This window comes from Eurosta solidaginis, chromosome 2 (genome assembly GCF_040869045.1).
Source record: "Eurosta solidaginis isolate ZX-2024a chromosome 2, ASM4086904v1, whole genome shotgun sequence".
In the NCBI taxonomy this organism is placed as follows: domain Eukaryota; kingdom Metazoa; phylum Arthropoda; class Insecta; order Diptera; family Tephritidae; genus Eurosta; species Eurosta solidaginis.
Genome location: NC_090320.1, coordinates 60,751,846 through 60,768,025, shown reverse-complemented (window position 1 = coordinate 60,768,025; position 16,180 = coordinate 60,751,846). Strand labels below are relative to the sequence as shown.

Here is a 16,180-nt window from a genome sequence, read left to right as displayed (position 1 = left end):
CTCATTAATACCTTTAGTTTGATACCCATATCGTACAAACACATTCTAGAGTCACCCCTGGTCCACCTTAATGGCGATATCTCGAAAAGGCGTCCACCTAAGGAACTAAAACACACGCCCTTTTGAAATACTCATTAACCTTTCGTTTGATACCCATATCGTACAAACAAATTCTAGGGTCACCCCTGGTCTACCTTTATGGCGATATCTCGAAACGGTGTCCACCTATGGAACTAAGGATCACCCCTTTTATAATACTCATTAACACCTTTCATTTGATACCCATATCGTACAAACAAATTCTAGAGTCAACCCTGATCCACCTTTATGGCGATATCCCTAAATGGCCTCCACCTTTAGAACTATGGCCCACTCCCTCATAAAATACTCTTTAATACCTTTCGTTTGATATACATGTCATACAAACACATTCCAGGGTTACCCTCTGTTCATTTTCTACATGGGTATTTTCCCTTATGTTATGTAATGTTCTGTTACACCCGAACTTAACCTTCCTTACTTGTTCTAATTAAAAAAACTACTTTCTACTGTTCATTTTGTTTAAACTCTTTCCACACTCAGGAATACAGCTTTTAAAAGTTTCGAAAGCCACTTGCTTTGATTTTCTTTTATGGCTTACTCGTGTAAAAACCGTACCGTTACATGGAAGTGAAAAATCTAAAAGGAATTTAATTGAAGGTTCATTTAATTCGAAATTATTTCTGGACTGCTTCAAAAGAAGAGGTTTGTAATGTCTTGACGCTCGTGATAGGACATTGAAGTTCACTTCCTTCAAAAGATAGGGGCTAGAAATCAGTCCATTCAGTAGTTTAGCCATAAATAACACGCCTAGCATTTTTCTACGACTTGCGAGAGTTAGAAGATTGATAAGCTATAACCGACTAGTATAAGGTGGAAGATTAACGCAGAGTCCCAATGAAAATTCCTTAAAGAGAAAAGTATAAATTGCTTCTGTATTGACTTTAGTCTATCTGCATGAACTTGATATCGCGGACTCAAGACTATTGATCCGTATTCTAGTATCGGTCTAACTAATATAGTAAAAAGGGCTTTAGTTACATATGGGTCACTAAATTCTTTAGACCATCGACCTGTAGCCTTATTGACAGTAGTCATAATATGAAGGTTGTAATTAAGTTCCGCATACATCTTGTGGATAAGCAAGGAGTGGGAAACTTAATCAAATGTTTTCCTAAAATCAGTGTAAATAACATCGGCGTGAATACTGAATTTAAAGCGAGAAGATACACAAATGCCGCTTAAGAAGTGTGAAAGTACTGCCTTGTATAACTGTGCTGTCAATAGTTGAAGAAAGATAGGGGGATACTTGAAGCAACCAGCAGTTGCAATCATTTGAAACCATTAAAGATTATATATAAAACCTAACTCAATCAATTTAGCAATACTAAATAAATAAACTTTTCAATTCACACCAAATAATGAACAACTTTTTACCGCACCTGATAATTACAACGTACATAGTCTATGTATTTATGTATTTGAGTTATTTGCTGATATCTACGGAAAATTTTCATTTACTAAAAGTGCTTTACTAAGCGTAATATTTGCAGAAATGTTTAGTGGTTTGAGTATTTTCCCGATTGCAGCAAACCGACATCCGGTAACTCATGTACACACAATGTACTACACCAGTTGCCATACATACATACACATCGTTATACAGTGCAAAGCAATGCAGAAAGTACGCTTGTCGTATTGCTAAATACCTACATAGTTTAACATAAGTATATGAGTAGTGTAAATGCATGCAACAACATGCAAGTCGCCCCTCAAGTCTTGCGGTAGTTCACCTACCCCCTTTACCATTCCAGCCCTTCAAAATTTCATCAAAAGCTGAAACCAACTTTGGCTAAGGTCTGATATAACCGTTAACTACACTGTCTCTCAGCAACTGTTCTATTTCCATAACTACGTTACTTACGTATGTATGTATATTAGGCCGGGTCGATTTGCCCATTGCTCTGTGAAAATCATATTCTAGGGATCAAAATAAGAAACTTTGCCGAAGGAACCATACCTCTAAAACGAATTCTGATGTCCCCCAATTTGGGTCGAACTTTTGGGTAGGGGCAAATTTTGAAAAATCCCACTTTGACCCATTTAGAGTGCTCCAATCGAGTCCAAATGAATCACCGACCCCCACTAACTTTGGAGGCCCGACCCACCGATGCCAGTGGCACACCCCTGGAACCCCCTGGGGGTTCACCATACAAACATTTCAAAAAATCGCCGGTTTTGCACCTTACATGAAAAAATCAGCTAAATGGCTATGTTTTTTCTTTATATTTTTTGTACTACCGACTGTTTTCTTTATTTATTGTAAATTTGTTTTTTGGTTTCGGGTTTACAGTCCAATAAATCAGAAAAACGCCTTTTTTATTTTCTCGTCAACGTTTCGACCTTTTATTTTGGTCTTCTTCAGGGCTCAAAATTACTGCGTTCTTCCTATACAAAACAACTGGACAAGGAAGAACGCAGTAATTTTGAGTTTTTTCTTAATTTTTATTTATTTATTTATAATAATATTTATTATTTATTATAATAATATCTATTTTTTCTCTTAAGAAATTTATTTAGTCAGAACATATGTAAATGAAAAAATTAATTTAAGTGAGTTATAGAAAACAAACTAAAAAAAATATTGTTTGAAGTATTTTTTACTTTCAAGTCTGGGCAATTTCGCACGGCTCTCTAATGTCGTCGCCATAACAGCCTCTACATTTTCCGGTATAACCAGTTTGGAAATGATAGCTAGCAATTGAACATGTCGTTCCGTTCCTTGAATGTGTGATGGAATTTTTGGATCATTAAACGGTGGATCATCTTGATTTAAATATTCTTTCAATGTATCGTACGGAATGCTTCGCGAACGAATGCATCCATTGTTAGTCTTCTCTGATTATGTTGATCGTGCATGAACTCTTTGATGCGTTCGGGAACCCAGCCGCATGCACATGGAGCTGCCTTCCAATCACATTTACATGTTTCAATGTAAAAAATTGTTTCCAGAGATTTTACATACTCTGTAAATTGTTGGGTGTTGTTTCTTCCCTTGATTTGCTCTTGATACTTGTCAGGCAATTTATTCAATTTATTAAATACACTTTTTTCAACATTATTTCCATACCAAGTTTTTCCCAAATTCGAATCAACTTATTTTGTACTTGAATAGTGAATGATTTATGGGAAAACTTTTTTTGTTCTGTTAGCACATTCGCTTAAGTAAAAATAATATCTCAAGATATCTAGATGGGCTGGTAAATTAAGATCAGTTAAATCAGTAGACACACCAAAAACAGTAACATCATGCTTGGGTATATGACTCATTCGGTTTTCGATAGTTGTTGATGTAGTTATTATTTTTTTTTGAAATATTTTTTTATCTAAAATTTGCACTTCACACTTTGAGTTCTTCACAACGACTTAATGCATTCAGAAAAACTGTTGCGTTATATATGGTCTAAGAGACGAGGTAATAAGAATGAAATGGTAATTTCAGTTCTACCTGCTGTGTCTTGTGGTGGCTTAAAAAAACAACACAAGCAATTTTACGACATGCAAATGCATCAAAGTAATGCCTTGGTTTTAAAAGGGTTGTAAAAACGCTAATTTCTAATAATTTTTTTTAACTTCTTTTCTATTACTAAGTTAAATTCATTTTTTAATTTACATATGTTCTGACTAAATAAATTTCTAAAGAGAAAAATAAACTCCAAAAAGAAAAAACATAGGCATTTCGCTGATTTTTTCATGTAAAGTGCAAAACCGGCGATTTTTTGAAATGTTTGTACGGTGAACCCCCAGGGGGGTTCCAGGAGGTGTGCCACTGGCATCGGTGGGTCGGTCCTCCAAAGTTATTGGGGGTCGGTCATACATTTGGACTCGATTGGAGCACTCTAAATGGGTCAAAGTGGGATTTTTCAAAATTTTCCCCTACCCAAAAGTTCGACCCAAATTGGGGGACATCAGAATTCGTTTTAGAGGTATGGTTCCTTCGGCAAAGTTTCTTATTTTGATCCCTAGAATACGATTTTGACAGAGAAATGAGCGCTTTTTAAATCGACCCGCCCTAATGTATTTGTTAGTATTTTAGACAAATACATACCGACAGTAGTTTAATTGTGCGCTTAAGTGCATACATACTACATACTAGATATTCTAACCCACATATACCACAAGATTTACGGCGCTCATATAACAAATTACTTACATTATGTAACCACAAGAGCTTCCGCCATTGAGGATTCGATTGTACGTGACACTCGAAATATACATCGTCACCTTCTTTAATATCATCCGGTGTGAGCGTAGAACCGAGTCGCAGCGTTACCAATGGTGGATCTTAGCATCGTTAAATGATGGAAGAGAAAATTGTTACAAAAAACAAAAAAAAATATATAAGTAATTTTTATACAAAGTTACATATTAAGGAAATAAAAATTATTGTAAATACATATGCAGATTCTTAAATTAGTCGCAGTGTTTGCATTTTCTACTCCAGAGTAGCAGCAAAAAATCTGATCTGCCACTGCCAAGACTCTGAAAATGAACAGAGCATAGAGCAGAGCGTAAAAAAGTGATAGCATTCTTATGCTCTGCTACGAGCTACGTCGTGTTTTGGAGCGGAGCAAATAGCAGCATAGAAACTCCCAACGAAAAAAAAAAAACAAGATCTATTGCTTTTTCCGCTATTGCGCATATTTATGTAGAGCTTTGTTATTTCTCTTGTTTTTGTTAGAGCTCTTAGCAGAGCATAAGGAATTATATAAGTTTTCTAAGCTACGGCTCTGCTCTATGCTCTGTTCATGTTTAGAGCCAGAGCAATAGCAAAAAAAAACTCCAGGGTAATATAGCATTCTCAATCACTGACTGGTCCCACCCACGAAGACGAGTAATATAAAGCTAAATTATTAGCTACGTGTCCATTATATATGTATAAGTTCAAAAACGTTTCGAAATTTTTCAAAATAAACAAAAACCCGGTAAAACAGTTTTGAAGCCCATTACATTTTAGCCCAGAAGTTTAAAGTCTTCTTGAATTTTTAAAAAATTCCTTGTCCAAAATCTTCTTCAAATTTTCTCTCTTTTTATATGAGGAAAAGTATTTTATGTCCATCATGCAGTAAACCCAGTAAACCAGCCAAGTGAAGTCGGTGGTTTAACAACACAAATTTAATGACCTCATATACATACCTATCTTGAACTTGTAGGGAAACAAGGGTGGTTCTCATATCAAAGTCGGGAAGAAAGGGACAAGAGCTGACCAAAGATTTCAGACCAATAAATACTACATCTTTTGTGCTAAAAATACCGGAGAGAGATTGCTTTATATACACATAAGGGAACCACGGCACCATATGCGTACCTGAGGGAAAATCCATAGAAACAGCGCTTCACGAGATTATGCGTACAGTGCAGAAACCGTTTATGCATAAAAAACTTACTCTGGTTGAGTTTGCTGATTTGGAAGTTGCTTATAACAACACAAAAGCTGACTCTATAAAATCAGCCCTCGGTAGGACAGGCTTGGAAGAACCAGTGAGGAATTGGATATCGTTACTTCTCTTTAACTGCGATATAACAGCTGAGCATGGGGGAGCGAGAATTAGTAAGCAGATATGTAGCAACACATCATAAGGTGGAGCGCTCTCACCTCTTTCGTGCCTCATTACTACAAAGGATATCCTAGCATTTGGCGTACGCTAACGATTTGGCGACTCTCTCTTTAGGATGAATGAAATCATGGAAAGAACGTAGACAAACTCGGAGTTTTTACGCTCAGTAAAAATGAAATTGCTAGAATAAAATGAAAGGAGGTCAGGAAGTGCACTGGGTAGATCAAGCGCAATACGAAGCTTTATAGCATTTGGCGTACGCTAACGATTTGGCGACTATCTCTTTAGGATGAATGAAATCATGGAAAGAACGTAGACAAACTCGGAGTTTTTACGCTCAGTAAAAATGAAATTGCTAGAATAAAATGAAAGGAGGTCAGGAAGTGCACTGGGTAGATCAAGCGCAATACGAAGCTTTATAGCTTCAAAGCTTCTGCAACCTAATTGTCAACTCACCTACGCGAGGGGAATCCTGTTACAAATAGAATGTATCATACACATATTTAGCAGGCGAGGCTCTGGTGACCCAAGTTACTAATGGAACTAGGGGATGGGGGAGGGTATGGCCTAGAAGTTTTAATATGGTCATATTAATCGTTCCCGATATGGTCGGGCTAGTACCTTAATGGAGCTTTGTTACCGAAACGTACCGGATCTATGTCCAGCGAAGGACTATGAACATCGATAACACTCCCCAAAACTTCAGGGAGTGTCTTTGTCGTTAATACAACAACAGCAACAACGACAACTTTTTACTTAAAGCGGTCTTCGCCGTTCAGTGGGCTTTGGGCACAATGCGGAAAAATGGATATTCCGCATATCGACCGCTGCAGAAGTTATAAGGACCTAACTGCAAAAGAGACCGTAAAGCATTTTCTATGTAGCAAAAAGCACGATTTAACTTCATCTGTTTGTTTTCAAGTAATATATCAATTTAAGAAAGCTACTACCTAATTTTGATATTAGCTGAGTTCCAATGAACACTGAACCATATCCCAAAAGAAACCTTAAATCAGAGCCGGCCACACAAATACTAAAACAATTGCATAAGTGTGTGTAAAAATTGAGTGACAACTCCCCACAGTGTGCTAAAAGAAAATGTGGACTGTGAATGTCGAAATTAAAAAGGACTCTGGTTATTCGATTTCAAGCTAATCCTAACAATATTTACTTATATTCATATAACTAAGAACGCGGAGGTCGAGCTAGCCAGATACAACTTTTTATAAAAGAAGGTATGGTGTTTCTTCAATGCAAAATTTACTTAAAATCACTTTTTCATTAAGAAAGAACTATAAAACAAAGTAAATGTAAAGATAGAAATGTATATTTTCAAAACATAAAGTTATTCAATAACAAAAACTGTATAAAAAATAATAAAACTAAGTAGAACGTATAAAAACTTACTTATATTAAATTGTCAATATTTATTAATAATTAATTAATTATGATTAATTATTAATATCTAAATTGTCAATATTAATATATATGTTCAAAGGAACTTAATATTACTAACTAAAACGTATTAAAAGTCACTTTAACCTTGCAGCATATTGTTTTTATTATGTGCCCAAAAAGTAGCATGGACTTTTCCTTTTGCATTCACTGTTGATTTTAGTGAGTGAAAAGCGAAAGCAAACGATCGTGATCGCACATCGTTAGTGTCTGTGTTAAATTCGAACTCAAATTGCACAATGTGCAACTTTTGGCCGGCTCTGCTTTAAATACAAATGCAAAAACAATGTTGTGATCCTGATAGTTTTCTGGATCCACTCATTTCAGTGAGATTTTAACATAATTCAAAGCTACACAACTCATTACAATTCAGCTATTCACCACGGCTTTACGTTTTGGTAGTTTTTGTGCTAATTCGGAGGTTGGATAGAGTGCCCAAAACAAACTATACAACTTTTGTTCTGAGGAACATAAGCATTTAATTATTTATGACTTTACTTACATACGACATTTAATTTCCACATTGTTTCCAAGTAGAGTCCATTAACGTTAGGATTCTCAGCGCGGCATGTTATTGATTTGCCATCATCATCTGTGGTGGGCACAAAACTCAACTCTGAGCGTGTTACATTCTTTGAAATATCATCCTGGCAAGAAAAGATAACAAAAAAGTAAAATGCAAATTTAAATTGAAAAGGCCGTAGAATGGGGTAAGTTTTGTTTTGTACTGCTTTTTACTGTAATTTACCGACAAACAAGTTAGACATGTTATTTAACGGCATTTGATTTATATATTTCAACACTTTGGCAGCAAATTTATGTTTCAATAGTGGTGAACGTAAGCAAAACACACCCATAACATTTTGCAGGAGGCTTGTGGAAAATATATTTATTACTACATATTGCCTATGTACAAGTTCTACTTGTTTACTTACACAGGGATGTATTTTTTATTATTAGATAGAAATGTATGCGCTACCTTCTAGGAACAGTCGGTAAAATGTACATACATACACACAGGTGCGGATTAGCAATGAGTAATTTAAGGCGCTCACGCTTTTGCATCTTCTGTAGTGCCTTGTTACTATTACAACTCAACTAAGGAAAAGTTACTGAAAACCACAATTTAAAAAATTAAGTATTTATATCAGTTGTGCCAGTTCGGCGACAAGAGACGCTGATTCCGAGCACCAAGGGAGATTTAGTCTTCCTCCAACAAAGGAGATAGACCATTCTCAATAAAACCGAAGTTAAAAATTAGAAAGTCACAATAAAAGTACACAGGCCATTAGGCCTACGTACGGAAAGGGTGGGAATCTCTTTACCGACAAGTATGGCAGCTGTACCCAAGAGGGATGTAAGGAAACAGACACTCGTTTTCTCTTTTAATGCACAGAACTAGGGGCAGTATCAATATGTTACATGAAAGGCACTGGCAGGTGTATTAATTTAATTAAATGGTTTCAGTAGAAGGACGTTCAAGGTACATCAATGTAATTGTTTTCAGGGGGAAGTGTGTTAAAACGTAGACTTTAGCCGGCCGATCGGGATAACATCCAACCAACTAGCTTCCCCCCCAATTCCCGAAAGTTTCTCTCTTACCTCCCTGCTACAAATTGTGGATGTAGAGACTAATACTTTCTGGGACTGAGCATTTTCATCCATTCACACAATATGACTTAGCCGTCGAAGCTTTTCGTTATACTTTGTTCATATCTGCATATAGCTCACCATTAAACTTCCTTCTAACATGTCGCCGGCGTCACGAAGGAGACCATAAAACTTACGGAGTACTTCTCTCTCGCCTACTCATAACGGCGTTTCACTTGCGCTCGAAACATTTCATGGTTCCATGAAATTTTTTAGGACAGCTATGAGAGAGACTTGTGAAGCGTAATTATTTTACGTCGAGATTAGACTTTACATTTCAATCGCCTATTCAGGTCAAGAGTGATTCGTATTTCGATTTATGAGCTGAGCATTTTTGTCGCTTATAACGGTAGCGAACGAGGTTTTTGAGGCTTCCTTTGTTTTGATTGACATGGAGAGATCCTTTCAAATTTATATGTTGTTGTTCAAAGTGAAATCCGAGTAGGCCTTTCAAGGAAACTCAAATCAGACGAGAGAAGCAGTTTCTTATTTTGAGGTCAAATATTTCTTTTGGATATTACCGATCGTTTGGGCAGAGCACGCTTAAATTGTTATCTACAAACATACTCTCCTCGCTAGTTTCACAGCGCGAAGAGAGTACCATGCAGGCGTCGAGTGGTACAGCAAAACGAACAGATTCTCTTAGCTTCGTCGAGGATGTTAGAGCAACAATAGCGAAGGAAAGTTGGGGCAAGGGCGCTTTAATCAACAACATCAACATCAATATCACAACAAAATTGTGTGGGAGTGTACTCAATCCCTGCAAGAATCGGGATAGGGAAAGGGATTTATCTATTTTAGGCTAGCTAAATAGAGTGCATCCTGCAAAGTTTGTACCCTGGACGTCCCACTCAGACTGAGCGAGAATAAAAGGGTGGGAGAGTAGCAAATGAAAGATCAAACAATAAAGGAGTGAAAGCATGCGCGAGGCTGCAAATTTTAATAATAATGGATACTGCCTTCTGACGCCACACGTTTTTAAATTAGGCCTAGTCAGTGACAGCATATGTGGGAAATGCGGGTTGGAGGAGCAAACGACCGAGCACATTTTGTGCCGTGTCGAGCCAGGCTAAGACTATGGTTATTTATTTTTTATTTATTTACCAGATTTTGAAGCAGCTACTAGCAAAGATTCTATAAAGCGTATAGTTTTTGCTAAGAGGAAGTTGATGTTTATCTCATGCGTCCTGATTTCTAAAAGCGTTTTTCAATTTGGTCATTGAGGAATTCAAGGGGTTTTGTAGCACAACCCTTTCAAGGGCTTTCTAGCGCAATTTATAGCTTTTAAAACCCAATTGTCAACCTCACCTATCCGTGGCGGATCCTGTTTCTTTGACTGCCGAGGGTCTGGCGGCCCCAGACTTCTCATGGATCTAGGGGATGGTAGGCGGCAAATGGCATAGAAAGTTTCATACGGTCGTACAAAATAGTTCCCGAAATGGTCGGACTAGTATCTTAATGGTGCTTGTTACCGTAACGTACCGGATTCTGTATTCCCAAGGCCTTCGGAGAGTGTCCTTATCGCTACAACAACAATAGAAAACTTCTGGTAACGCTATGTACTCATTCAGTCCACAAGAATCGGCCAGCTCAACCTTACCTAACCCAACCTTCAAACAAATTTTACATAGATCTGCCTCAATACTAGTCTTCTTTTAAGGCATTCCCTACATTATGCACAGGGATACATAGAGCTCCACCCGAGATAAAGTGGTAGCTTTCTATTGGTGTCACTTTCTTGAAGTTCGGTTTATAGATAACAGTTTAGAGCATCTTTTTGTAGCCTTCCGTGTACTAAACCAATGAATTAGTCTATGATGGATTCCTCTAAAGGTCAGTCAGTTCTAAGTGTAATTTAGTTCCCTATTAGTGTAAGGAAGAAGGGTATTCCCACTATGACACTAAGTGCATCCGCAGAAAATTTACTTACACATCTCTTATGTTAATATCAATCACTGGTTTAATCCCTCTGTTATGTTAATAAAAACTTACACATGTGTTGTTAAGGTCACTTGTTGTTATTTGTTAAGCTTATCGGTAAAATGTTTGTTAATATCTGATGCAGCTGTTAAGATTTATTGGTTTAATTGATTATGTATAGGTTTTTTTGCGATATGGTAGACGTGGTTTATACGTTGCTGGTCTACCAAATCGAAGGTCCTTAGTTCCGCTAATGGAAGAATTAAGATCAAAACATTACAAAAACGGTTTTTAAGCGGGTCAACTCTCCGAAGTGATCTGTGATACCTCAGGAGTGTATTCTGTGATGAAAAGCTTCCCAAAATATAATACCACTCTTTAAGCGGTTATCATTTGAAATCGGCATAGAAAATGTAGGTATCCATAAATCTTTAGGAAAATAGTAGCCTCGTATCACTAATTGAAAAAATAAAAAGTCGCCCAAATGTTCTAAAAGATTTGTGGTATCCAGTTATTATCACTCGTATTTTTTTTTTTTATGCGACGACTTCTTTTTATGCTGAGAACAATAGCTCTGGTCACGGAATGACTTATTGTCAGTTATTGGATTAAGCTAAGTCTTGCTTTTTAGGATAAATTTTGCTTAACACACAAAATCATCAAAGGAAATACCGAAATTTTTCTCCTATCAAGAGATATCAGAAAAATAAAGCAAAAAAGTTCACGAAATGACCTTAATGTAACAGAAGGGTTAATAAGACACAAGATGCTTTAAAATGTGTGTTCAGCACCGGGGTGTTATCGAATACGGCGCCTCTAAACTACCTTATAAATAATCCGACCCAGTGTACATCTCTTTATTTATTCAAGCACTTAATCAAATATTGTGCAATACATTTTGTAGTGAAATTTTCATTTCCGTTTTTAAATTACTTATTTCAAATTACATAGCAAGTACGCTAATATTATCACACAAGAAATACAAGCAATACATTCACGCGTACCAACTCATTTCAACCGACCCACCCAATACACATGGATTACTTTAAAAAAAAAAACACTCAAAAGCATATATACTAAATATGTGTGTACATATGTATGCATATGCAGGGCGTCACAGCACGGGACAACAATCAATGGCGGAGTTGAACCAAAAACATGGCAGCATAAACAACAAAATGCATTTAGTATTGCATGGGATTAATAGCACAATGAAAACAAAATTGTTGAAGATGGTCATGCCGCAGTTTTGTCGTGTTCGTGTCTTTCTCATACACACATAATATATTCAGTACATCGATACAATGCATGCGAGAACAATACTCAATGTTGAATGTTGAATAAGAATAATAAAGTTAGTGGGTGTATTCTGTATCTATAGGGTATGAATAGGGTATACGAGGTCTGAAAGCTAATTTGTAATCTAACTGTATTTAAGTCCAATGAATAAAATTACGCGCCGTAATGTATCCACTTTAAATTTCATATGTATGTATGTATCTTCATTAGCCCACAATGCATTGCTTTACGCCCGGTTTTTCAGTACAAGTTCAACTCAGTTTGACAGTTAACCTACGCTTAACCTTATTATGCAGTTTTTCAGTCCACTTTAACTGAAGTTTAAGCTGAGCTTAACCGGCCGATCTGGCAGAGTTGAACTCTAGTTAACCTATCAGTTATTTGCGTTAGTTCGAAATGGCGTCGAATATACGCAACAAGCATTTGGGCTTGAGTACCGTTAGAGCTAATGTTGATAACTAGGCATACTTCTAAAATCTCAAGAGTTGTTTCGAAACAGTGGCTCAACTCGAGAATTATAGCGTACTCAGCATAAGAGGGAATTTTTTATACAGCGAAAAATGCTACTACTTAAGTTGAAAAATGTTAGCTCTCAACATGTGGTTCTTTAACTGGAATCAAGTGTGAGATCCCAATATTTCAGTGTTTTCACGAAAATAAAATAAAATATGTATAATTTATTTTTTATTAATTACGCTTCATTACTGCTATCAATCAGGTGTTTATTTCTCACAATAAATAGCTGTTCGCTTTGGTGGTACCATCTTGGAGCTTTTTTTCAACTTCACCTCAACTATAAATTTTACAAAATTTCTCAAAGGCTGGATAATGGTTGGAGAATGAAGTTGTATATCAACTTGAGAACTATCTGTTTAAGAATAACTAGAAAATGATGTTGGATATCACCTCCGGATTAATATTTTGCTGCACAATTATCTTTTAAATGTTTGTTGGGTAAGCAAAATCCAGCTGTTGTCGTATCTATAAATTATCTAGATAATAAAAAACTAATGTTGCCGTACAATAAAGCCTACTCCAAAGGCGGCCTTAAACTGTGACTGGAAAATTGCTCACTAGTTTGACTGGAGTTTAAGCAAACTTAGTTTAAGCTTAGCTTAACCAACTAGTGCAAAACTGGGCCTTAGTGTAACACTGTTTTCCACTATATAAGTAATTGAAAAGTAATCAAACTCATTGCAATGTATTTTCCTTTGATTGTCTCTATCTCTCCCTCTATCTACAATATATTTTGCTGCGGACTCTTGCCCTTACACTTCTGTTCCTTTACTTTTCATCTGATTTCTTTCAGACATTTCTCTCTCTCCCTCTTGGGAACCATTCTCGAAAATGTATGTCAAATAAACTCTATTCGAAGATTCGTTGGAGGCGCTGGATAATATAACGTCTTTCGCAGTGACATAACTAGCCCCAGATGACGACGAATCTTATCCCCCAGCGGGTAAGGGGGCTTTAAAATATCCGCGGCAGGTATGCCTGTCGTAAAATGAAAATGATTCGAAATATTTTATAGCACAACCCTTCAAGGGATTGCCAGTGCAATTTATAGCTTCTCCAACCCAATTGTCAACCTCACCTACCCATGGCGAATACTTTTTCTTTAACAGGCGATGCTCTCGTTATCCCAAGTTCCTCATGGAACTAGGGAGTAGGGGCGGGATGACCCAGAAAGTGCAAGTGATTAATCTGCAGTACTCTCGAAGTCATACAAATAACCATAATATCTTACTCTGCGAGGAGGATTTCTACACCAGTTTTGTCGAAGGTCTCTGGTTCAAAAATGAAAAGATTATGCGGGTAAACAACAATACACACAATCTGTTTGACAAAGCAGATGTGGGTAAACCAAGAGCGTGCATTTTAACAAAAAAAAAAGTGTAAATGCTCTTTTACGTTCAAATTACAGCACAGAACAGTGGTAAAGGCGAACCTAATCAAGCCATTTCGTGATCTCGGCCTACATGGTTCATGAAATGATGGTCTCGCCTCCAGACATGACACATTTCTTAAACAACAGTGGTGAGTATGATATCATACTCGAGAGTCCTCGAGACTGAGAGAAATAATGTATAACAATGACCACTTCGTAAGAAATTAGGACTGGGTATGGATGGACTCGGCACTGGACTCTTTGAACACACTCATGAATACACAGTTCCCTGAATGTGAGCATTCAACACACTTCAAGAGGTTTATTGAACCGACAAAATTATTCGAGTACAGTGGCTAATATACATGACAATTTATTGGTTCCAGAAGAAAGTGAGTCAAAATAGCATTGCTTAGGTTCGCCGGCCTGGCAACACCGCAATCCATCAACCAACTAGACTATATTACCCCGAACGTGTTTCCAAAGATCAAAGTGCTTCATTAGTATCACAGATAGGTATAAATGCACGGTATCTGTATTCTAAGGTCAGAGTCAACAACCGTGTTCAGGAATGGCTGCGAACGCAATGTCAATGACTTTGCCTTTTTAAGTTTATATTTGCTAAGCCTTCTCACTGCCTTTCGAGGGGAACTAGTAGCCATTAAGAAGGCTGCTTGATGGTTACTTCATCTTGTTCTTGTAGCAGTGCTTCACCACATCCAGTATGTGTGATCACCCACGAATGAAATCGAACACCTATAACGAAAGTCCTCGGAAACTTGAAATTTCAATAGTGTTGAACGAACGAATTATAGGTTAGTAAGATCGTTATTTCCCCATTACAAATGATAAAAAGGTCGTTGTCATTAATATCATACATGCAGGACATATATTGCGTATGTTGCGGTTGATTCTGGATAAATAAGAGTTTAACCTGTTGCAATTGCCAGATTTAAATTGTGCGAGGGGGACGTTCGTTCCCTGAGAAGTATGATTTACTCTACTGCCAATCTTGAGTATTGGACTCAGAGAACGTTATTCGACGAGCATTTATCAGCATAAGACTATATTGACCGAGCTAAGATGCACCTAAGGGACTTTTTATGCTCTCATGTTCTGCGTGCGTTGTATTTACAGGCTGCCTACTCCAGTTTTTGTAAGGTCTAACGCCATGCGCTAGACACGTAAAATATAAGCGGCTGACTAATTTCTTTAAAGAAGCAAACAGCTTTTCTTTGCCTTTGTCACAATAGCTGAATGCGACAGACTTAAAGATTTTAAGGCGGCTCTGTAACTTAAATGCAATTGCGGCTGCATTTACATGAAAGTGTGGATCACTATGGAATATCCCACACAGACATTTTGGGAATCTCACAGTCGGTAGCGTAATACCATCGACGTGAATGTCGAATAGTACTGAAATTTGCTTCGCTCATGTCATAAATAAGTTCGCCGAAGACGTGGTCTATGCAAGCGTCAAGTTACGCGCGGAAAAAAATTCTTTTGTTGTTGTTTTTGTAACCATAAAAGCGTAGGAGCGTTACGGATGTGGAAGAATACTAGCACATTATGTTCCTAGCTGGACTACCTCAGGAAAGATTTCATTTTGACTACTCTAACCTGTAGTCGCGTTTAAATAAGTCAACTCAGACCAGTTAATTAACATCGCTCTTCCTCTTTCTTTAAGTAAATATTGACTCGTTCTGGATTTCATTTAGAAAGCTTATTCCAGATGGTCACTTCAAACGAAATGAACTAGGTACTTGTTTTTAATGGCCTCTTCTTTCGACTTATTGAGATACTAAGAGCGCAACGTTTCATGAGAGAAGACGTTGGCGTATGAAAATACCAACCATTGTTTTCTGTTGAGCTGTAGAGATGAGGAAAAGATTGAAAGTGTTGAACACTTCCTTTGCAGATTTCCTGTTTTGGGCAGAATACTTGTGGAATACATGAACAAGCATTTCATTAACTGTATAGTAGGGCTTGGATCTAACTCTTAGTTAAAAAGGTAACTTTCTATTTGCAATAAACCTTAGTGATTTAGTAATTGATATTAGAGAAAAATTGTAAGTTTACAAACGGCGATGGTTACTAGGACATGTTTCTGAATTTCACTTCTTCATCAGCTAGCTTTTCGGGAGCTGAGCGTTGAACTCGAATCTCCAACATTCATATCAGTGCAAAGATGCCTTTAGCTGCTAAGTCTTATGAATGTCCCGTTGTTCGCTATAACCTACAAAACGTACATCAAACTACAACTGTGCAAAGTAAATGAATTTTTCGTAGTATGACTTTTAAATTAAACTCA

At 37.0% G+C, this 16,180-nt stretch overlaps 1 protein-coding gene across 1 annotated transcript in view; it reads right to left on the bottom strand.

Moving 5' to 3' along the window:
* side-II (sidestep II) overlaps positions 1 to 16,180 on the bottom strand; it is a 290,969-nt gene that overhangs the window by 90,381 nt on the left and 184,408 nt on the right. Inside the window, exons 10-11 of the mRNA XM_067769114.1 lie at positions 7,615 to 7,759; positions 4,253 to 4,383 (exon numbers count right to left, since the gene is read on the bottom strand). Coding sequence (XP_067625215.1) covers positions 4,253 to 4,383; positions 7,615 to 7,759 — 276 coding nt within the window. The remainder of the gene's footprint in view (positions 1 to 4,252; positions 4,384 to 7,614; positions 7,760 to 16,180) is intronic.